The 23360-nt window shown below is 45.2% G+C and overlaps 1 protein-coding gene across 1 annotated transcript in view; it reads right to left on the reverse strand.

Moving 5' to 3' along the window:
- Positions 1–601: 601 nt before the first annotated feature.
- LOC138246809 (alpha-2-macroglobulin-like protein 1) overlaps positions 602–23360 on the reverse strand; it is a 201113-nt gene continuing 178354 nt past the window's right edge. Inside the window, exons 29-36 of the mRNA XM_069201571.1 lie at positions 17940–18157; positions 16752–16967; positions 14838–14962; positions 7682–7772; positions 3988–4056; positions 3533–3635; positions 2335–2376; positions 602–827 (exon numbers count right to left, since the gene is read on the reverse strand). Of these exons, the coding sequence (XP_069057672.1) occupies positions 799–827; positions 2335–2376; positions 3533–3635; positions 3988–4056; positions 7682–7772; positions 14838–14962; positions 16752–16967; positions 17940–18157 (893 nt within the window). The 3' untranslated portion in view covers positions 602–798. The remainder of the gene's footprint in view (positions 828–2334; positions 2377–3532; positions 3636–3987; positions 4057–7681; positions 7773–14837; positions 14963–16751; positions 16968–17939; positions 18158–23360) is intronic.

Below are 23360 nucleotides of genomic sequence, written 5' to 3' on the forward strand. Positions count from 1 at the left end.
TGCCATCTGGGCTCGATGGCCTTACAGCAAAACAAAAAACATTCCAATATGACCACCACACATTTGTGGGTATGCAAAGCGGCCATCTCTAAAAAACTAAAAAGCGCTGGTGAAGTCTGTAAGTCTGCACCCCAATGTAACAGGCTAGATCTATTGGCCTTGACAAAGCTATGGGTTAGAACTATTGACTTGGGCAACGCTTGTTGAAAATTGTTTTGTATCCTCCCTTATTGTGTGGCTCTGCTCTGCCTTGAATTCCTGCACCCTTGTTGAATCTAAACGGCCCCAGAATTTACTTGGTATATAGAGAAGATGGAATGCGTAAAGAGCCAGAAAATGTGATGGAGATGTCCACGGTGTAAATTTACAGCAGACTTCTGATTTTTGTAACATTTCTGGATCGCTCTTGGAGACAAATATCTCCTGGGTAGATTGATTCACTAACGACCACAGCTCTATTTCACAAAGAGTCACATAATGTTTTCACTAAAGTTCATGGACTGGAATCTTGTCCAAAATTGCAAGAGACTTAACCACAGTCAAGAACACCTTTCTCCACCCAATGTGCGCTGAATAAAATCAGAAGGCACCACACACCCGCTTTTAGAGTGAAACTGGTTTATTTCCAATTGCATTATTTCCATTTGGATCATCTCCAAATTCACAGAAGAGCCCCCTCCTGGAGAGGAACAGTGAGTGTACAATAGACCAGAGGAAAGGACTGTACATAGAGAGAGGTGGGTGAAGTGAAGCAACAGGAACAATGGGAACCATTGAGAGACAAGAGGCCCTGGTCCACTATTCGCTGTTTTTGCTTGTGGAGTCACCTGTAGTGAAGAGAAAAAAATACAGATCAGAAAAATAGCACCTAGGATGGAGATGTGTGTTGCTAGGCACTGCTGGGGAGTTGGTGCAACTGTACAGTGATGGCAAACTAGGTATATGTGTGCATCGTCATGAGAACCCCTGTGATCTTACAGTGTTAAATGAAATTATTTGAATATTACTGCCAGAAGCACTGTTGTTAAAATGCACAACAAGAAGACCCGTGTTCCAAACCCGCAGCACCTCACAGAGGCCAAACATGAGGCCTGCAGGGCATGTTCCATTGCCAGGACACTGGATGTAAATTTACACTGCCAGAACTGGGGTAACCATACGCAGCAAGGAGAACTTGTGTAACTTTACACTGCCAAGAGAAATGGTGTAAATTTACATTGACAGAACTGGGGTAACCATACGCAGCCAGGAGAACTTGTGTAACTTTACACTGCCAGGAGAACTGGTGTAAAGTTACACTGCCGGAACTGGGGTAACCGTACGCAGCCAGGAGAACTTGTGTAACCTTACACTGCCAGGAGAACTGGTGTAAATTTACACTTCCAGGAGGGCTGGTGTAAATTTAGAAAGTCAGGAGAACTGGTGTAGATGTACACTGCCAGGAGAACTGTAGTAACTTTACACTGCCAAGAGAAAATGTGTAACTTTAAACTGCCAGGAGAGCTGGTGTAAATTTACAATGCCAGGAGAAATGGTGTAACTTTACATTTCCGGGAGAACTGGTGTAACTTTACCCTGCCAAACATCATGTAACTGTACACTGCCAGGAGAACTGGTGCAACTTTACAGTGCCAGAACTGGAGTAGCTTTACACTGCCAGGAGACCTGATCTACATTTGCCCTGGCAGGAGACCTGCTTTTAAATTACACTGCCGAAAGATATAGTGTAAAGTTACCTTGCCAGAACTTGTGATGGGAATATACACTACCATGATTCCTAGCGTATGTTTACACTGCTTTGAGACCTGCTGTAAATATGCACTGGCAAGAGGCTGACCATAAAGTTACACTGGCAGGATATCTGGTGTAAAGTTACACTGACGAGAGACCTGCTCTAAAGGTACTCTACAAAGGGTGCTGGTGTAAGTGACAGTGCCAGGAGACCAGGTAGATAGATGCATTGTAGGAAACTGGATTGAAACATACACTGTCATCAGATATGCTGCAAGGATGCACTTCCAGGAGACCTCATATTAATGTTCATTGTCAGGAAACCTGGTGTAAACGTGCAGAGTTAATATAGTAGAGCTGTAAATAAACACTGTTGGGGGTGTACACGGTGAACTGCTAGATTGGGAAGCTGAAGCAGGTAGGATAGGAGCAGAGACAGCCCTAGGTGCTAAGGTAAGATGGGGGCAGGAAAGTGAAGGAAGAACCTACAGAGGAAGGGAGTAAAACAGGAGATGACAAGAGCAGGAACCACCGAGGAGAACGGGGAAAAGCAGGGTAGGAACGCAGGGCAGGAAGGAGCCTGCCCTTCACTGGTATACCTACCTGCACTGCAGGGAGCGTTGTACTCTGTTACTGCATTGTCACCTGGAAGAGAAGGAGAAACAAGGATAAGAACAGGCTTATTCAAAGGATTGTCTCTCATTGCTCGTGGACAAGCTGATTGGTCAACACAGTCCTGCAAACAAACCAAAATTCAATCTACTCCATTAGAAAACTAGGGTGCAGAACACAAATCAGGGATTACACAGCAATATGAGCCTGCTTCCCTGAATACACAAACTGTGCCTGAGGGAGGCTAGCGCCTAGAGAGTAGTACCAGGGTGAGGGGAGCTGCTGCCCATGGTAAGTGGGAACAACTGCTGCATGGGAGTCATTATTTGCTTGAAGTTCTCATTGTCTGCTAGAAGTGATTATTTCACAGTGTATTTGAGGAGATATCTATTGTCTAAGGCAGTGTGCCATTTCACAATGATGATTTATAATGAAATACGGGGGCATTGAGTGGTTGGTAAAGCTCAAGCACCAACGTAATCAGGGGTGCTCCTGACAGGCCTAACCCGTGGTTCCCCCACTATTTAGCATCAGACCTTGAGTTTGTTTTGCTCCTCCATCACAAAAACAGCCCACTCCTACAAGGCCTCAGGTCATGGTAACAGTAGCCATGCCTTCACTGGGGCAGGTTAAGGACCACCAGATCTGTCCGCCTGGGACAGCCATGGAAGGCAGAGACACTGTGTAAACCATGGCCTTCCCGGGCAAAGAAATAGTTCTAAGGCCCCACATGAAGGGAGAAAATTTGCTGTCCTTCAGAATAATTATTTTGTTTCTCAAGAATCAGCTCCTGCTTTGTGGGTTTAATCATTAAAACCAAAAAATACGGCTAGCAGACTTGGACCTGATACTCTGCATCTTCTCAGGAAGGAGAGAAGCTCACATGCTCTGTCGCTGTCCCCAACAATGCTGATTCAGGGTTAGCAGAAGTGGCATCACCCACTCTTTGACTCACACGGCTGACCCATTCTCCAAACCTCAGTCATGAAACTGTCTTCTGACTGCTGCTAATAGGCTAAGGGATGTGAATGGATTTGAAAGTACAAAGAGCAAACATTGGCCAATGTGTCACTTAGTTTCTATCCTTATGCCTGCCTTCATGAATCCTGAGATGAAGGTATCAAGGGATATGATGACAAGGGGATCAGTTCCAACCATTGGCCGCTCCTAACTCAACATGACTTCTCACCTTTCTCATAGTAGTCGTAGACCGTCACGGTGGCTGGCTTCATGTCCTTCACCTCATTGTCCTGCTCCAATGAGAAGCTAAACCGATGTGGTGTCTTGTCAAGCTACGATAGAAAACAATTAACCAGAGAAATGTAAGGATCACCTTAACCACAGAAAACCTGAACTGTATTTAATGTCTAAAGAAATCCAACACCAATCTAAATGCAACTATATTAGATAGTGAGAATGATAAATTGATTCTGGGAGATGTAAATTATGTTGTTATTGTGATGGTCCTCTCTTCGCATGGTTTCAATGGAATACCTCTTAATAACATGGTCCATCGGCTATCCTGTCGCAAAAGATTTACGAAATGTGCATATGAGCCACCAGTTCCTGTAATTTCAAGGCCTTTTTGAGTTACCATCTAACTGAACATAATAAACTGATGAAAAGTGCTGTCTTAGCTCTCACCTGATCCAAGTAGATGGTGACTTGATCTGGCTTGATTTCCACTTTCTTAACATCCTTCTTTCCCTCCACCTGTGAACACAAGAGCACAGTTTAGTGTATGCATCCCAGGGTCCTTGAGCCCTTCCTATAGCTATGCAGCTTCTTCATCCCTCTGACAGACTTTATGTATGCACCTCACTGCTCCAGGGTGATGTCACCCTGCCACACTCAATACTTCGATGCACCTGTTTCCTTTTGTGACTATGATCTTTTTCTCCCTCTCTCTCTCTGTTACTTACTCTCTCTGTATTGTTGTCATCTTTCTCTGTTGCTTCCTTTCTCACTTTGTCTAACTGACCAACCAGTCTTCCCACAACCCACTTAATGCACCATCTTCCTTTCACTGACTAGATATATCTTATATCAATCTGAGACTTTTGTTCTACCCCTCTCATTTGCTTTCATGCAACCTTAACCTTATCTGCCTTTTCCTGCTTCAGTTACTAATGTGACATAATGCATTACATATTGTTTTATTCAAGTCATGTGTCATGTAAAGTGGCCAAACATGAATAGTGGCCCTAATACATGTGATGCCAGCTTTTGGCCCAGGCAGATTGAACACTGGGCACAGGGAGTGTCAATCAATGATGCCCAATGCTCATAAACGTTACCTTTATTCTCTTAAAGAATGGCCTGAGACAATGCCCAGGGCAGGCCACCAATAGCAGCTATGCATAGGGCAGAGTCTTCGGGGGTGCGGTCAATGGCCACTAGCCATATGCTGAACCACTCTTCCCAGCACCAGGTGGGTACCACCTGAGACCATGCCTGCAGGCACTGGTTACAGCATGACCTTTGACCTTGTCATTTGTACTGCATCCCACCGAAACAAACAGGTAGGATTGTCGCAGACTAAAGAGGGTTGTATTGAACAAGACCTAAACTCTGTTCCTGAGTCCCATTAGCCAAAGGAAGAGCTATCAACCATCATTTGTTTTATTTGTTTCAAGTAGCATATTTTCTTTAAAAAAATGTTTTATTTCAGAAATAACACATGATAAATAATGTAGTGTACTTATATATTTCTTTACATCATACTCAAAAGAGGCATTTGATTATCACACCCAAAGATGTCTTTTGCATTAACCAAATGGCACCTGGCAACTGCTGCTTCTACTGAAAGCAGTGCACATGATGTACAGCAATAGGATCTCTCCCTAGGAGGTCAAATACTATAATGAACAGTGAATAGATTGTCTGTGAAGGATAAATACTACTCTGGCCTGATCCAAAATGTGAGTGACACTGCCATTGGACAGTGGGTGGAGGGGGCTGACCTAAAGCAACCAATAGCGGAGGGAGCTTACACAAACACCAAGATTTGTCCAATGTGCGCCAAAAATGAAAAAGCATTGGCTGCTGAAGTTTACTATGCCTCTATATGAATGAGTATACGAGCATAAAAGTATACAGAACATAGATAGGAAGAGCAAGATAGAGGACTTTGGGGCACACTATGATCTTATGTAAGGTGATCCAGCCCACAAATAAGAGCGGTGGTTCATGGTACGGTTTCCTCACCGCACCAGTGCAGAAGGCGCCTGTGTCAGGGGCGGTTCCTCCATTAGGGTGGAGTAGCATCAACCCCCAGAAGCTGCAAAACCTTTAACAAACAAAATGATAATAAACCATGCTTATCGTTTGATTGTTAAAGGGGCTGGGCCACGGGGATGATGAGCAGTGAGGGGAGTGCACTGTGCACTCCCCTCAGTGTGCATTAATGCTTGGCCAGATGTCTCTTGCCGGCCAAACACACATGTGCAGTAAACTCTCTACAGCCCAGCAACACAGTTGGCAGGGCTGGAGAGACCATGTACAGGCTCCCAATCTGCCTGGGAGCACCCAGCCAATCCTGATGCTGCTCTGAGCAGCACCCAGATTGGCTGCAGGGCAGGCTGAGAGCCTGTGCCTGCAGCCTGCAGCGAAGGGAGCGAGAGGAGCGGTGCGGGAGCGGAGCAGGTGAGTTTTTATTTTAAAAAATATATATTTTTAAATACATTTTATCCCTATCCCATTCCTCCCCCTAACACCCACGTGCCACACACACACACACCCTTGTGACCGAAGGAAGCCGCTACTGGCTTGTGTACTTCTCATTGGCATGTCAAGTGCATACATTAACTTGAAACATCTCACGGTTAATGCATATTTTGCTCACACAAGAGCTCGGAAACATAGGGCAGTGATTGCCCCTTTTTTTGGCAGCTCTGCTGTGAGAAAAACATGGATTAACTCAGAGATAATTTGAGTTAATATATGCAAAGAAGATCCCCAACAGCAGAGCAGAGACACCTTCAGCATTGGTGTAGCACAGAAAAGTACATCGTGATACAGGGGTACATTTCACAACAATTTCAAAATATGACTATAGTTATCGGATTTTTTAGGAAATATTCTACAATAAGGATTGGTGAGAAATAATAACAAAATCCAAGATATTTATGATTCTCTGATCTGGGGGCCAATCACCGTACCTTGAGTTTTCGGGCTATTTAACTTGTAGCGGGTCTAATCTCAGGTAGAGCAGATGCTCAGTGAATGGTATGGATGCGGTTGGATCTACACTAAAAATGTCATTGGCAAATGTCAGCTCTTTGGCGTCTAACCTTAGCATATACCAGTGGTGACACTTGAAGAAGTGAAATGATGAAATATTCCTTATAGAAAGCGTTTGGAAGAGGGATCAGGGGGGCACCCATTTCTAATGCCACTTGTGATAGATATAGGTGGAGAAGAGAGCCCAGTTATAGATATTACCACCCGAGTGGACAGGTATGGGGATCCGGCAGATATACGTTTGAGGAATACATTACCAAAACATCACTGACCAGAGGAATGATCCTGACATGTGAATCAGATTCTATACTGAGACTGCATTTTTTTCAGTGCAAAATATGAAGATATTTTAAAATTTTTGCAGAAAAACACTGAACAGGTTTGCACCAAATAAATCAGGATGGACCGAGCATTAGACTGTAGTACCCAATTGGTGTTAACGTTCAGTGTTCCTCGTAGCAGAATTGGGAAAAAAGTAATCATGGATTTTAATCGAAAGTGTAACATTTGGGAATACTTTTTTCAACTTCTCCCGCCACCTCTCCCCAACCAATCTGCATGAATGTTGCGGACATAATTTGGGGAATTATTGGAATGATTTGTCTAGTAATGTTGGTCTTTCCCAAAAAATTCAATATTATGGCAGAATATCTTGCATTCATTTGTTAAAGTCAGTGACATGAAAGTGGACAGTATATGTGAGGTGGCCTTGCATGGAACAGGTCGGAAAAAGAGATAAATCTCTCATATTTGATGGTGTATGGGGTAAGAGATGTATCCAAATGACAAAAACAAGAGAAAACCTATAAAATAAAATTACAAATGTTACAAAGCACACTTCGGCATCATAATTTTCCACCAGGTAAAAAGCCAGCATGATTACATTCTGCTCCTTGGAATACTCTTGGAAATAAACCATTGTCATATTTTCAGGATTACTCCTAGGTTTCCTTGAGAATGCTGTGACAGTCAGAAATTTGCTCCAATTAGGAAAGGGCATCTAGTAGGCCAAATAGCAAATTGTTCAAGCCAAACTCTGGATGGAACAACATCCCACCTCCACCTTTCACTGTGTGACGTAATTGTCCCATCTTACCTCTCGCACAGAGCTCTTCACAGGAATAAACCCTGACACCATGTCCACAACGATGAGAGCCATGTTCGAGGTCTCCCGGTTACCGATGTAGCTGTGGAAGAAGGCAGAGGAGTGAGACATTTGTGATGCAGAATCTCGAGTCACCCTGTTTGCACTCTACCAAAAGCAGACAAGATTAAAATTGTGACAAAATGGATATGTAAGTAGTGGTATGAATACTGCACCTCCACTAGGATGAGTGACAATAGTAGAGCGTATAGTAAATTACAATGAATACAGTCCATGCGGTGCTGGTCATGTATTTGAGCCCTACTACCCAGGGCTTAAAACTCAGTGGTTCTCTAGGGATCTACTGAGACTTATTTTTCAAAGGTTACCCGATACACTCCATATTAGAGTCCTATTTCAGTCCTGAGTCCATTTGCAGTAAGGATACCTAGTACAGATGAAGTTCAAATCCTTTTTAGGCACACAATGTTAATCTTCTACAGTCGACACATGTTTTGTCACATCTGTGACTTTTTCAAGGCTAAAAATAGTATTACCAAAACCAGTCTGCTCCTGTATGTGGTGGCTAATGTATTACTGTTGACTAATGACTCATTTTATCCACATTATTATAACCTTTCTGTTTTTTTAATCCATGTATCGTCACAGATGCTCTTTTGAAGAGTTTGTTAAAAATTGGGTTGTTGGTTGACTGGGGTGTGGCCCCTGGTCAAGCGACAGCCACAACCCCTTGCAAGATGAACCACAAAAAGTCACTAAGTTAACTTATTCTTGGTATCTTGGCACAAAGTAAGCAGTCAGGCTTACATTTAGAGCCAATGTGTAAAGTATTTATGCAGCACACAAACAGAAATATAGTGAAAACACAACAGAAGAGAAATCCCAAATCAATAAGGAAAAATAGGGTACATTTCAATACATTTTTGGACACCAAAACAACAAAAGTTCAATCAGTAGAAGCAGAGTTATGATTTTAATTTTTTTATAAAAATAGTTCCAAAAAGCACAAACCTTCAACTATAGATGTCTGGTTGCCATGGACCGGGTCAAAGTCACGCTTTCAGGCTGACCTCAATGTCGGATACAGTCACCAGATTAGACCCATTGAGTCTACCTCCCAATTGAGCACCAAAAGACCCGTTCAAGTTGGAGAGGGACACAAGGAGCAGGGAATGCATCCCGGGAGGCTGTCAGTGAGCATGAAGAGCAGACCAGGTGTTGCAGACTGGAAGCTGCACACTGGCAGTCCCCACAAGAGGTCGATGTTATAGCACCAAGTGTTGGGATGGCGGCGCTTCACGTTGCATTGTAAGCTGCAAGATCTTGGTGCAAACGGCCCACTGGATTTCAGCTCTGAGCCGCACTAAGGGTCCAGGACCTGAGGGGCACCAGCTGTGGATCAGGAACTCTCTTCAGCTGGGTCAGGAGCTAATGCATGATATTGGGGGGCTTTTTGTCTCTGAGACTCAGATCAGTAGACCAGCAGACCAGTCCTTGGAGTTACTCTGATGATCTGGGTTCAAGATGAAGTTGCAGGTCCAGTTCTTCTTCCCTAGGAAAGAGGGCAGAACAACAGGGCACTAGCACCTTCAGAATAGCAGTTCAGCAGTGTGGCAGTCCTTTCAGCAGCACAGCAGTCCTTCGTCCTGGCATAATATTCACAGGTCCAGAGGTGTACTGAAGAGTTGGTGTCTGAGGTCCCCTTTGTATTCTGCCCAGGTTCTGGAAGGTGAGAGAAGCTCCTAGAAAGTAGTTTTAGAATGCATAGAATGTTCTGCCTCCCCTGCCATGGAACCAAGCTGGCTACAGAATAATGGGGTGTTGTTAGGCCCTATGTGTGAAGGCAGACCACAGGCTATTCAGGTGCAAGTGAGGCTGTGCTCAGCTCCAGCCCCTCATCTTGCTAGCAGATGTCCCACTGAGGCATACTTAGTCCCTCTACTGTGTGACTGTCTGGAAGAAATTAACACAGTCAGTTATACCTAGTCATGTCACCCCAGGCAGGGTAAAGGCACAAAAGGGCTAAGGGCAAAAACATGGTAACTTTCTAAAAGCACCATTTTTAAAACTGCAGTCAAAAACCCGACTTTACTATTAAATAGGGCTTTCCACCACAATTCCAAAGAAAACCAAACATAACATAGCTATCAGCTTCCATTTGGAAAAGTACAGCTTACTAAATGAAATAAGGCATCCCCCAATGTTAGCCTATGGGAGGGAGAGGCATTACAGAACAGAAAAACTAATTTGGGACTTGGTCACTACCTAGACATGCAAAACCTAAAAGTACATGTCCAACCTTTTAATTACACAGCACCCTGCCCTATGGGCTATCTAGGGCCTACCTTAGGGATGACTTGTATGTAAACAAAGGGGAGTTTGGCAAGGGGATTTAAATGCCAATCAGAGGTGTAGCGTCAGGGAGGGTGGGGAGGTTTGGGGTGTTAGCACTCTCAAATAAATGTATTCACCACTAAATAGGTCGGTACAGGTACTTTCAGTTGGGTATGATGAGGTGGCTGTCTGATTTCACCTAGTATTTCTACATGCACCCACAGACAAAAACATATGCAGACACATTCACACACACACACACACACACACACACACACACACACACACACTCTCTCTCTCTCTCACTCTCTGTTTTGACGTTCTTAAAACTGTTGTTTATTTTACAACCTCTTGTCTTCTAGGTAACCCTGACAATCCACACACTGGTATCCCTTCCCACTGCCCTTTAAGCCAAATCATGCGTTGTTTCTCAAATATTTTGTTTTATGATGGTATATTAGTGTGATTGTTGGGAGATTCGAAGCTCCCCCCATCCAATCTTACTAACCAAGCTATGCCCCTGATGCTGGTTCACTGTGGCAGTTTAAAACTGCATTCAGGCTTCAGTGGCAGGCCCACGACATGTTTTAAAGTGCTACTTAAGTGGGTGGCACAAAAGGTGCTGCAGGCCCACTGGCAGCATTTAATTTACATGGTATACCTCTCTACTAGACGTGTAATTAAATTAAATATGCCAATTAGGTAAATGCCAATTCAACCATGTTTTAGGGAGTGAGCACAAGCACTTCAGCATTGGTAAGCAGTGGTAAAGTTCATAGAGCCCAAAGTCCAATGAAAACGAATTGAGCCAAAAGTGAAGGGTAAAAAGGAAAAGGGATGGTGATGATCATTCAGATAGGGCAACGCCCAACAGTGTTTCTGATCCAATAGTGATGTTATTGTCAAATACATAAGCAAGAGCCTCGAAGCACAGCCATATCACTTTGCTGCAGATAACCTTTAAGGGTCTCTAGTAAACAAAAGCCCAACCTTACTAACCAAAGTTAAACATGTGAGGAAGCAGGAATACTTCTTTCAGTAGTAGAGGGCTTCGCTCAATATTGTCTTAGTCTGAAATTTTAGGATAGAAAACAGACGGTAACCTTGGAGCACGCTCCCACCTTTTCCTCATGTGGGACAAGTCAAAACTGGGGGAAGAAGCGTGGGAGGGGAACATTGAATGGCGAATTACTAAGCCACCAGACTTGCCCTCTCCAGTATCCTCTATTTAGTTTTAAAAATATAAATGTGCGTTCAGTGAAGGTAATGCCTCCAGGGAGAATATGGCGGTTACTAATGTTGCTAACCGACCCCAATTGGCACCCATCCCAATGAAACTTCAGTAGTAGCCCGGTGTAGTATTACTTGTGCTCCAGGAACACTTCATTAAAGTGAGTGGGGTTTAGGAATTGTGCTGTTTTCTAAATTTACCACTTTATTTTTAATAGAAATAAAAATTTATGATGTATATATTTTATAATGTTTTAAAAGACAAAATGCAGATCTATACAATTTATTAAGCACTGTTCACTTATTTCCCTGAGACTAAAGACAAATCCAACTATATTTTGGAGATAGTTTAAGGGTAGGTAGGGTAGAGACACTCAAAAGAAAACCATGAAAAGTATATAGTTTACACAAGTACATTTCTATTTGAAGCTTTACTTAATTCCCCCATTGATAGGCTTACTCTATTGTGTGACATATTCATGTTGGTTAGAAAATTCTGTGGAGTATGTGGTATTGTTAGAAATGGGGTCTTTGGTTGACAGTCAGGTTACCCCCTGTTCAAGCAAAGACCCTCACTCTAGTTAGGGTAAAAGCGAATCACCCTCAGCTAACCCCTGTTTACCCACTTGGTAACTTGGCAGACCAGTAGGCTTAACTTCAGAGTGCTAGGTGTAAAGTATGTGTACCAACACACACAGTAACATAATGAAAACACTACAAAATGACACAACACCAATTTGGAAAAATAGGAAATATTTATCTTATTTATAGACCAAAACGACAAAAACCCACAATACACAAGTCAAGTTATCAATAAAAATGCAAAAAGAGTCTTTAAGTAGTTTTAAACACACACTAACACTGTTAGCGTGAAAATGTACCTTGGGTGCCTCAAAAATAACCCCGCACGGGCGTCAAAAGGGATTGCGATGCCTTGAATCCACTCACGAGCTGGACCTTGCGTTGTTTCTCCTTTCGCAGGGTCAGGCGCATCATTTCTTCTCTCCGCAGGAGAGCGATGTGTCGATCCGGTCAGCACTCTTGGGTCCGGGCAGGCCTTGCATTGTGTTTTACACGCCCAGTGGTACTTGAGTCAGAAATCCAGCCGCACGATGATCTGAAAACCATGCAGCGCAGGTTGAGATCTCCCAGATTCTTCGGTCGTGTTTCTGGCAAGCGTCGATTTTCAGTTGCAGAGCCGGCAGCGCGTCGTTTCTTCAGCCGCATATCGGAGTCACCACAATCTTTTCCCCGCACGGCGCTCGGTGCGTGGATTTCCTCGTCTTTAGGCTGCCAGCTTCTCCTTTCAGGGTCCCAGGAACTGGATGGGCACCACAGGGCAGAGTAGAAGTCTCTCCAGAGACTCCTGGGGCTGGCAGAGAGAAGTCTTCGCTGTCCCTTAGACTTCAAACAACAGGAGTCAAGCTCTAAATCAAGCCCTTGGAGATTTCTTCTCAAGATGGAAGGCACACAAAGTCCAGTCTTTGCCCTCTTACTCTGGCAGAAGCGGCAACTGCAGGATAGCTCCACAAAGCACAGTCACAGGCAGGGCAGCTCTTATTCCTCAGCTCTTCTCCAGGCAGAGGTTCCTCTTGTTTCCAGAAGTGTTTTCTAAAGTCTGTGGTTTTGAGTGCCCTTCTTATACCCAATTTCTCCTTTGAAGTAGGGCTACTTCAAAGTAAAGTCACTTTAGAATGTGAAATCCTGCCTTGCCCAGGCCAGGTCCCAGACACTCACCAGGGGCTTGGAGACTGCATTGTGTGAGAGCAGGCACAGCCCTTTCAGGTGTGAGTGACCATTCCTCCCCTCCCTCCTAGCACAGATGGCTCCTCAGGAAATGCAGGCTACACCCCAGATCCCTTTGTGTCACTGTCTAGTGTGAGGTGCAACCAGCCCAACCGTCAAACTGACCCAGACAGGGAATCCACAAACAGGCAGAGTCACAGAAATGGTATAAGCAAGTTTAAAGGTAGCCCCCATGTTAACCTATGAGAGGGACATGCCTTGCAACAGTGAAAAATGAATTTAGCAATATTTCACTGTCATGACATATGAAACACATCACTATTGGGGTCATTACAACCCTGGCGGACGGTGTTAAAGCGGCGGTAAGACCACCAACAGGCTGGCGGTCTTTTTTTGAGCATTATGACCATGGTGGTTACCGCCATGGTCATCCGCCGCTTCTCCGTTCCGCCTGCTGGGCTGGAGACCTGGGTCTCCAGCCCGGCTGCCGTCACAATACCGCCGCCGGTATTGTGACCCGCCTTACCGCCGTGGATTTCCAGCGGTAGGAACCGCCATGAAATCCATGGCGGTAAGCACTATCAGTGCCAGGGAATTCCTTCCCTGGCACTGATAGGGGTCTCCCCCACCCCCCCACCCCGACTCCCTCCCCTACACCCCCCACCACCCCTGCCACCCCCCAAAGGTGGCAGGGCCCCCCTCCCCACCTCGACCCCGACATTACCTTACACATACACACCCGACACGCACGCTGGCACCACCAACACACATACACGAACACACACCGACATACATGCCAACATCCACACACACAGTCAGACACGTACACCCACATTCACACATTCACGCACACATCCACACAGACATACCTACAGACATACACGCACTCATTCCCAAAACACGCAACACCCCCGAGCATACACGCACTCACACACCCCCTCTACATACACAGACGAACACCCCCATGCACCCACACAACACCTCCCACCCCCCTCCCCTAACGGACGATCGACTTACCTGTTCCGTCGATCTGCCGGGAGGGGACGGGAGCCATGGGGGCAGCTCCGCCGACACCACTCCGCCAACAGAACACCGCAGCACAGAATCACAGGATGTGATTAGCTGGGCGGTGTTCTGTTGGCGTGGCAGTGGAGGTGGAGCAACCTCCACTTCCCCGCCGCCCGAAAGTATGGCTGCTGGCAGCTCTCTGTCGGAAAAACGACGGAGGGCAGCCAACGATCATAATACGCCGAGCGGCAAACCGCCACTACTGGCGGTCTTCCGCACGGCGGTCCCTCAGCGGTTTTGTTAAAAGACCGCCGAGGTTGTAATGACCACCTATATGTCCTACCTTAACCATACACTGCACCCTGCCCTTGGGGCTACAGAGGGCTTACCTTAGGGGTGTCTGGCATGTAGGAAAAGGGAAGATTTAAGCCTAGCAAGTAGGAACACTTGCCAAGTCGAAGTTACAGTTAAAACTGCACACACAGACACTGCAGTGGCAGGTCTGAGACATGGTTACATGGCTACTCATGTGGGTGGCACAACCAGTGCTGCAGGCCTACTAGTAGAATTTGATTTACAGGCCCTGGCACCTCTAGTGCACTTTACTATGGACTTACTAGTAAATCAAATATGGCAATCATGGATAAGCCAACTACATACACATTTTGTAAAGGAGCCCTTGCACTTTAGCACTGGTTAGCAGTGGTAAAGTGCCCAGATTAGAAAAACAGCAAAATCAGAGTCCAGCACACATCAACAACCTGGGGAACAGAGGCAAAAGGTTAAGGGAGACCACGCCAGGTATCATTATGAAGTAAGAGAATCTCACCTGGCAGTGACTGTGACCGTGAACGTTGACTTTGCTGCTTCTGTGCAACTCTCCGGATCTGTAGTTACAGCCAGTTTGAAAGTGGCATCACTCTTTGGAGGCGGGATGTTATACCTCAATGTTGTCTGACAGAAACAAATATTAGTAAGAGAATGAAGAAAATCCAAGAGTGGCAAAGAGTGTTGGCCCAAGCCTAAGGGTCCAAAGAAAAAATACAGGAAGTTTTCAAATGGGGTAGAGAACAGGGGAATAAAGAGCACGTACATGTAGGCAGGATGTATTTGCTGCTATTGAGGATCCTTTTCAAAATATTTAATTAACATAATTTAAACGAATCCTTGAGTATTGTGGTCCCATCTCCATAGACTTAGAGGAAACTGATACAGAAAAACTTGAATAATTAAGGCCTACTGTGCAAGGAACACCAGCTGTCGAGTTGAGGAGAAGCATTTAGTTTAGTGGTTTTTCTGCTCATGGAATTTGAACAATTTCAATTAGAAATGCATAGGGCATTCCAAGAATCCCTCCCATAAAAAACAGAAATGAAACCATCAAGAAGCAGACTAAGCTAAAACAGGAGATCTAACCCAGGAAAAGCATTGAGAAGTCTGAGCTTTAATATTCTAAAATTGTCAGCTTTCATCCTTGAAAATACTGAACAATGCAAGAGGGAAAACCTAGACCAGTAGACAAATAATATTCATTGAATTAAAACTGAGAGTTTCAAGCTGAAGGTATTGCAATCCATACTAGGAAAATCTAATGGATCTCATCAAGGAAAATCCTGGAGAAATCCTAGACAAAAATGGGACAATGAGAGTTTCTGGTAAAGGGATTCTAGGACACCATGAAGCAGTGGTCTAGATTATTATCCCACTGTGTACATGACATTCCAATTGTGTCTCCCAGGAAAATTCTTTTGAACTGGGTGCCAACATTACTTAATTTAATGGTTGCAACAAGGGAAACACATGACTCTGGAAGAGTCTCAGGAATATAAATGTCAATAAATTACAGGGAAATAATTTGATAAGGATTCACAAGCTGCATTTTTGATAAATGGGATGTAATACTTTTCAACAGAAAATGGCCTATAGTGATGGGGACTCCAATCTCTGGACACCCCAGGCTTCAGTGCTAGTCCATATCCATATATTTACATAAACCCAGTGCTTAATGTGTATCATATTATGTATTGGTGCCTAAGCGTACAGAAGCCCATTGCCAATGCCATAAAATGTGGGTTCAGAATCCCAAATCTGGTTAGTCTTGATTCCGTCCCAGGCCTCTTTCACCCTTCATCAGAGATCCCCTGCTCCTTTATCTCACTACTTCAGGTTCTTTGTAATCCCTATTTCTTTCTTTGCACGGTTTTACTGTCTTTCTCTTCTTCAGAACATCCTTTTGTGTCTTTCTCTCTCCTGCACTGAGTTAAAGTCTAATGAGGAAAATGAGCTGGTCTCCGAAAACGACTACTGGTGGGCTCCACCCGCAACGAGCAGCTCAAATTAGGAACTGCATAAACCATAATACCCCTAACATGTTATGTTGAGCATTGTTACCAGAATAATGATCTACAAGAGAGGTCTTTTAGTCAAGAAATGCATATAACCTCATTCATTAATAAACTGCTACATCTGGGCGTGTGACTGTCTGCATAACTTGGTATGTCTCATGTCAAAAAATTCGCATCTGCTGGGCTCTTCTACAGACAGAACAGGAATCCCAGTCCAACTCCCCAGAAATATTGAGCCTTTCTTCCTAGGAATTCTAAGCACCTTTCACTCAGAAAAAGAAGTTGTCCCAGAGATCCTGAATATCCCTCATACAAAGCTCATATGTGGGAAATTCCTAAGGTTTTTGGGAGGATACTGTTTATAACAAAAAGATCCCAATATTTGAATCCTCACTTACCTGCACATACACGCAGCCCTTCCCTGCTGCCGATATTGTGTATTCTCCTGGAACTTTCGTAAGTGGTGCTTGCTGCAGCAGAAGCCGATTTTTGTTGTGCACATGGAACTGTTGTTTGATCTCATCTCCGATTTTGACAGTCACAGTCACATCTCCCTTTTCGCTGAAGGTAGCCCCAGCATAAATGGCTAGACCATTGAGAGCGACCACTGTGTCCTAGAAAAATGGAGGCAACATGGTAACTGGAAAGTGACCCTACACAAGCAGAATGTTTATAACAGTGACCATGCACCACTGCCCTCTTACTGGCTGGAGTGCCACAGTGCTACCACACCAGTGCCTACTGGATGGTGGATCATCAGGGGCACTCACACAGATCAGTCCATTCACCTGTGCAAACACTAACAGAAGCCAGTCATTGCTAACAAGCCACTGTGCACACATTGAGTGAGTGGGAGTTTTACATTTCTCCTACACACCTATAAGAACCTGAAAGTGGCAACAAACCATGACCTACAAACTAGCAGGAAAATGAAACAGCCTACAGATTGTCAGAATAGTGGAAACTCACTAGTACGTGCAATGCACTGCTACAAGAGATATAACATTTATTTTTGGGGCAGCTTCTATTTATTCCATAACAGCAGTCATGAAGACACAGGCCACTGCATCAGCCACCCATATCTCAGAAAACGCACTCCCTAAAGAACAAGAAGTAGTCTGATTCTAAGGCCACAATTAATCTTAAGCAGTTCATGAAAAGGTAGATCTCTCTTCTGCCAGGCCCAAACTGCCTTCCTTGTAACCTGGACCAGGAACATTATTGCCATCACAGCCTTCAATGCCTTAAAGTGTCACATGGTCAAGACAAACCACTCCGTGTCTGTGAATATTAAGTGTTTAAATAATGCTGGCTGATCACTTTTCCATTGATAACATTCTGCACTAACCTAGACCTTAATTTTGGGATGAAAGGGAGATTAAATCTTCATCCCTGTGATTGGAAGACCTTTTTACAGAACCAGGGAAGTAAACAGGCAAAGTGAGAGCAAAGTAAGACATTTAGAGGTAGGTGCCCTTGCCCCATTTACAGACCTGTCCTCCAGGAAATGGTGTTCAATACCAAAGAATATACATTTTATGGATGTGATGTCTGGACATTGTTTTTTCGCTCTTTGTGCCTTTTACCTGAGTTGAAGAGAAGCCCCCATATGGGTTCTGCTGCTTGGAGAGCCAGCTCACAATCTGTGATGCTGTGCCAATGTCTTCTTTGGACACATGGTGCTGAGACATGTATGCCAAGAGCACATAGGATGTCATCTCCACCTCTGCAGAGGGTGCTTGATACCAATAGGGCACATCTTCTTGCTTGGGTTTGTCTTTACGCTCCCAGTGGATCTGTCCCTCTGCAAAAATAAAACTAATATTTAGGGGGTTTAGGAAGCTCAAAGGGTGAACAGTATGGCACAGCAGTGAGGAAGAGAACTATCAAAGAGAGAAGATGAGGTTTCATTAATGTTCAACATTGTCACCAAATATGTAGGTTTTACTAGCTTACATTTTTAATGAGCAGAATAAGTGCCATTTTATGGGATACAGTCATACCCAGAACATCTGTTGGGAAAGGTGTGATACCTTGAATGTTCCAATCTAGAACTTCTAAGATCACTTCTCATGCACTACTGTGCCTTCTTAAATTGAACACTGAACTTGCATTGTTCCCAATCAGCTCAAAAAGACGAGGGGGAGTGGTGAGGGCTGCTCCTAGGTGGCATCATTCTTCATATGGTCCAGCCTTTCATCCTTTGTACATTTGGGTTACATTTACCACAGTGCCACAGGCAGAATCCAAAAAGGAGCTAAAATATCAGACTTGAATCATAATTTTAAATACAAATCATTTGGTCATCAGGCATCACCAGTCCCTGTCTATTTCTGACAGCAGTTCTGTCCTGTTCGCTGTGTTACAAGTGCATTATATCCAATGGTATTTGTGATATGGTGGATGGGATATCTATGGGATATCCATCATGTTTGTGATAGAGCTCCCTTGGAATTGTGCTTTATACCATCAGTAGAAGTTATACATGAAGTTATACCCCTTGCCAATACTTCTAATTTGTACAAATAATCAACCCTTTGCCTGTTTGACTGAATAGTTTGCCTTCATATATGATACTCATGCTGAACAAGCACCTGTACTGATCTACCTTTACCAGTGTTCTACATGACTGCGCATGATCATTAACTACAACTACTTGACCACTTTATGGTAAATGGAATTAGACTGGAAGAACTGTTCTGTAGGCTACACAAGGAAGTTAAAACAGAAGATTATTGGCCCTCGGCTGAAGAATTAATTGCAGTTTCAGCTTTATCAGTCTACACCCAAGATTTCATCATATATGAGGGCCTCTCACTAGTGATCTAAAGGGATGCAGTGATTACGGTCCCAAAGTACTATTCACATTTGCAAACCTGGGTTGTGCAATTTGTGCACCAATTAGCTTGTAAATTGCAATGCAATTTGCTTTGCAACCTTTGCATTAATTGATCGCTTCACAAAATGTCCACTCATAGTGGTTGCAAAATGATCATAGTTCTACAGGTTAGTATCTGTAATAAAAACTCCTGCAGTTGGTTGCAAATGCAGAGATGGAGGATGCTAGGACAACAAACCTTCATCCTTGTAGTTTCTTTCCCAAATAGGATAGTTTCTGTTTTTTTGTGTTTTTTCTTTTTTTTTTCTTCAGAAACCATGTCCGTTCAAGGAAAAGGTACTGCTTTAAAAAAGGGGGCTTGGGGATGCAAAAAAAGGCAGGGCCTCGTCACTTGTTGGTTATCAAGCCATTTTGTTGTGGAAAAATGTCCAGATCACAAGTTTCAGTTTTTGGCTGTTTTGGCATCTTTAGCACCACTTCCATGGGGTCAGGACTGGAGGGGCACTACTTGGAGGGCAGGACACACTTCAGGCAGGGTCCAGTTGTGGGTTCAAGGTTGTTGAAGCTTTTTGTGTCACTGTAGCTCAGAACAGGAAGCCCGCCAACTAGCCCTTGGAGTCACTCTGGTAGTCCTGTGATCAAGCAACAAGGTGGGTTTCAAGCAACAGGGCAGCCCTTCAAAGGTAAAAGGCAGGCTTTGGGTAGCAGGACAGTCCTCTGTAAACAGCAAGGCAGTCCTCTGTAACAGAAAGCAGGCCTCAAGAAGCAGGGCCGTCTTCTGAAGTACAACACAGTCCTTCTGGGGGTCCTCCAAAGGTCCTGGCTTGAACTGAAGGGTTGGTTTCAGGGTCCAATACCTATACCTGGTACCAGCCATTGAAGAACGAGAAACTTCTAGGCATTTCTAGATCAGGTTCAGGAAACTTCCCCCCTTCCCCTGCTCAGGCTGCAAGAGGCCAGTGTGACAAAAGACTAGTATCTCGATCTTTGTGAGTGTGTTGGAGGCAGCCTCTTTAAAAGGTAATTGGGGCAGAGAACAGGTACACCCCACCCATCCTGCAGTACGGCTCATCCTGCAAACACCAAGTCCCTTTTGTTTTGGTGTTTGGGAGGCATAACCAAAGGTCAACTGCCTACTATTTACAGTCAGGCGCCACAGGCTGCAGGTACCAAATGGTTAGGACAAGAAAATGCCAACTTTCTAAAAGTGGCATTTTCAGAGTTGTGACTTAAAATCCATCTTTATCATTGAAGCACATTTTAAAGTACACTTGTTTTTAGACCAAAGATGACATTTCTACCTGTTCCCAACGAAAGTTGGCACTTATTAAATGTAATAAGGTAACCAAATGTTATCCTATGGGAGAGGTAGGCCTCACAGTAGTAAAGAACGATTTCTGATGGATACAACTACCTGGATTCCTCACTCATTGAATTTTCCCCCTGCACCAGCTTTCGATGGAAATTTTCTTCTTAGCTTCCGCACGTCGACGAGGACGTCACAATTGCCCATGCGACGCCGTCTGACGTCATACAGGCAATAAGAGGTCCTCGCCGACATGCCGACGTCAGTTCCCTTTTTTCCGTGCCTTCTAACAACGGTTATTTTTCGAAGGAGCTACTGTTTCTACTCTGCGTAGTTACAGTTACTGTTACTGTTTCTTTCTTTGAAAAGAAAGCATGTCTCAACGAAAGTCGTGTTTTATGCCCTGCAATGAGTCCGGAGGCAAAATGTCAGTGACGGACCCACATATAGACTGTTTGTGGTGTCTCAGCTCCGACCACGACGTGGAGAAATGTGACTCCTGTCAACAGATGAACCTGAAGGCATTAAAGGAGCGAGAGGTGAAACTCTTTTTGGCGAAATCCAAGGAGAAGCGGCATCGACGCAAGTCTTCTTCTCCTAAGTCCCATCGGCGTCATCGTGACTCCCGGTGTCGTCGTGAATCTCGACGCCGGTCGAGTAGGGAGAGATCGTGCTCGAGGTCGTCTTCAGCTCGACGCCAAAAGACATGGGAAGTTAGTCCCACCATCTCTCCGCAGCCGCAGACGCCTCTTGCATCACCGGCTTCACCAGCTTCGCCGACGTCGCCTTTGAATCCACCATCTGTGTTTGAGGTTTCTCAGCGTCAGGAGTTCTCACCGGCCTCTCAGACGCCAGGGCTGGCGCCGATGTCACCTCGAGCCCAGGCTCCACAGTATCCGGCTTTCCCGGCCCCAGGAGCCGACAGTTCCGCATTTTTAAATAAGATGTTTGCTCTCTTTTTCAACAGATGGCTCCAGGTGGTGGACCGGCTAGTCCTTCGGGTCCATTGGCCTTCAATATGGGTGCTCCGGCTCCTTTACGACCGGCACCTTTCATGCCCTTCCTTCCGATGGGAGGTGTTGGCTCGGCGCCGGTTCCTATGGCGTCGACTTCACAGCCGGTGACGGCGAGTAGATCTGCTGGTCTGGCGACGGAGAGTTCTCTTGTCCATCCTTTGCCTCATACAGCGCCGAAGAAGTCCACGGCGCCAATGGATCCGCCGTCAGATGGATCCGAGGATCGGCGTCCGGCTTCGAAATCGGCTGACGCCCTGTCGACGCCAAGAATTGAAGCCAGGCTGCATTCAAGAAGGCTTGCTCTTCGCATTCTTGAGGAGCAGGAGTATCGGAAGCAGGCCTTGGAGGAAGGAGAGATTGAAGAACTTCTGGGAGATCTCCCGGGTTTAGATACGGCAAGTGGCTTGGACACCTCTCCAGAATGGGACTTAACATCTCCTGGAGAATATACAGAGGAGGCTGCTTCATTCCACTCTGTAATAAGGAAAGCAGCTGACTTTTTGGACCTTCCCTTTCCAGTGTGTGAACCTAAGCCCAATATTTTAACGGAGGTTTTACATCCTGCTTCGACAGTTGCAGAGCCACTTCTGCCTTTTAATGAGGCTCTGTTAGATCCAATTTTAGAGATCTGGAAGAAGCCGGTGTCTTCTTCGGCAGTTAATAGATCAGTTGCTCGCAGGTATCTCGTGGCCCCTGCGGATCCTGCCCCAGGTTCTTTTCCAGGAGTGCCTTCAGACAGATACTCAAAGAAAATTGATCAATCTTCCAAGAAGGCTTTCTCATCATGCAGCATGGCTCTAAAATCTACTAATGCCACATGCATTTTGGGCAGATACATCTATGCCCTAATGGAAGAAATAAAGTTGTCCCATACTGAGGTGCCTCAGGAGGTGTTGAGTCTGGTCTCCGATGCTCAAGCTGCAGCAACCCAAGTGATCCAGTCGGGGCTGGACACTACTGATTCTGTGGCCAGGGCTATGGGCACTGCTGTTGCTATGAGGAGGCAGGCCTGGCTTCGTTCCTCTGGTTTCTCATCAGATGTCCAGTCAGCCCTGCTGGATCTTCCCTTCGATGGGGATAAACTTTTTGGATCCAAGGCGGACTCTGCCCTTGAGAGATTTAAGGAGAGTAGTGCCACAGCGAAGTCTTTAGGCTTGCAGGCCTCCTCTTCTGCTTCTTCGAGACTCTTCAGAAGATTTAGGGGGTTTGGTCGTGGCTCATCCTCCTCCTTTCGGGGCAGATATCAACAACAACCCGCCACTGCTCTCTCCTATAGATCATACAGGGGGAGGGTCCGAACCAGGGAGCCGCCCAGCAGCACTCTGCCTCTTCCTCTTACTCTGGAGGGGTGCAGCATGGGAAGCAGCCTTAGTCTTCCACTAATTCCTTCACATACCACTCCTGTAGGGGGGAGGTTATTGAACTTTCTCCGCAAGTGGGAGGATATACCATCAGACTCCTGGGTCACCAGCATTGTGGGGAAAGGCTATGCCCTTCCCTTTCGGGAGTTTCCTCCCCCCATCCCGCCCGCCCATCCTACTGTTCAGAAGAGCATCTCCTGTTACTAGAACGGGAGGTTCTAGTCCTCCTTTCAAAGGGTGCAGTGGAGTTGGTTCCAGAGCCGGAGAGGGGTCAGGGTTGTTACTCAAGATACTTCCTGATCCCCAAGAAGGATGGTCGGTTGAGGCCTATCCTGGACCTGAGGATCTTGAATTGGTTCCTCAAACAGGAAAAGTTCAAAATGCTGACCTTGGCTCAGATGCTTTTGGCATTGAATGCAGGAGATTTGATGGTGTCTGTCGACTTGCAGGATGCTTATTTTCACATCCCGATACTCAAGTCGCCC

This window comes from Pleurodeles waltl, chromosome 7, assembly GCF_031143425.1.
Source record: "Pleurodeles waltl isolate 20211129_DDA chromosome 7, aPleWal1.hap1.20221129, whole genome shotgun sequence".
NCBI lineage: Eukaryota > Metazoa > Chordata > Amphibia > Caudata > Salamandridae > Pleurodeles > Pleurodeles waltl.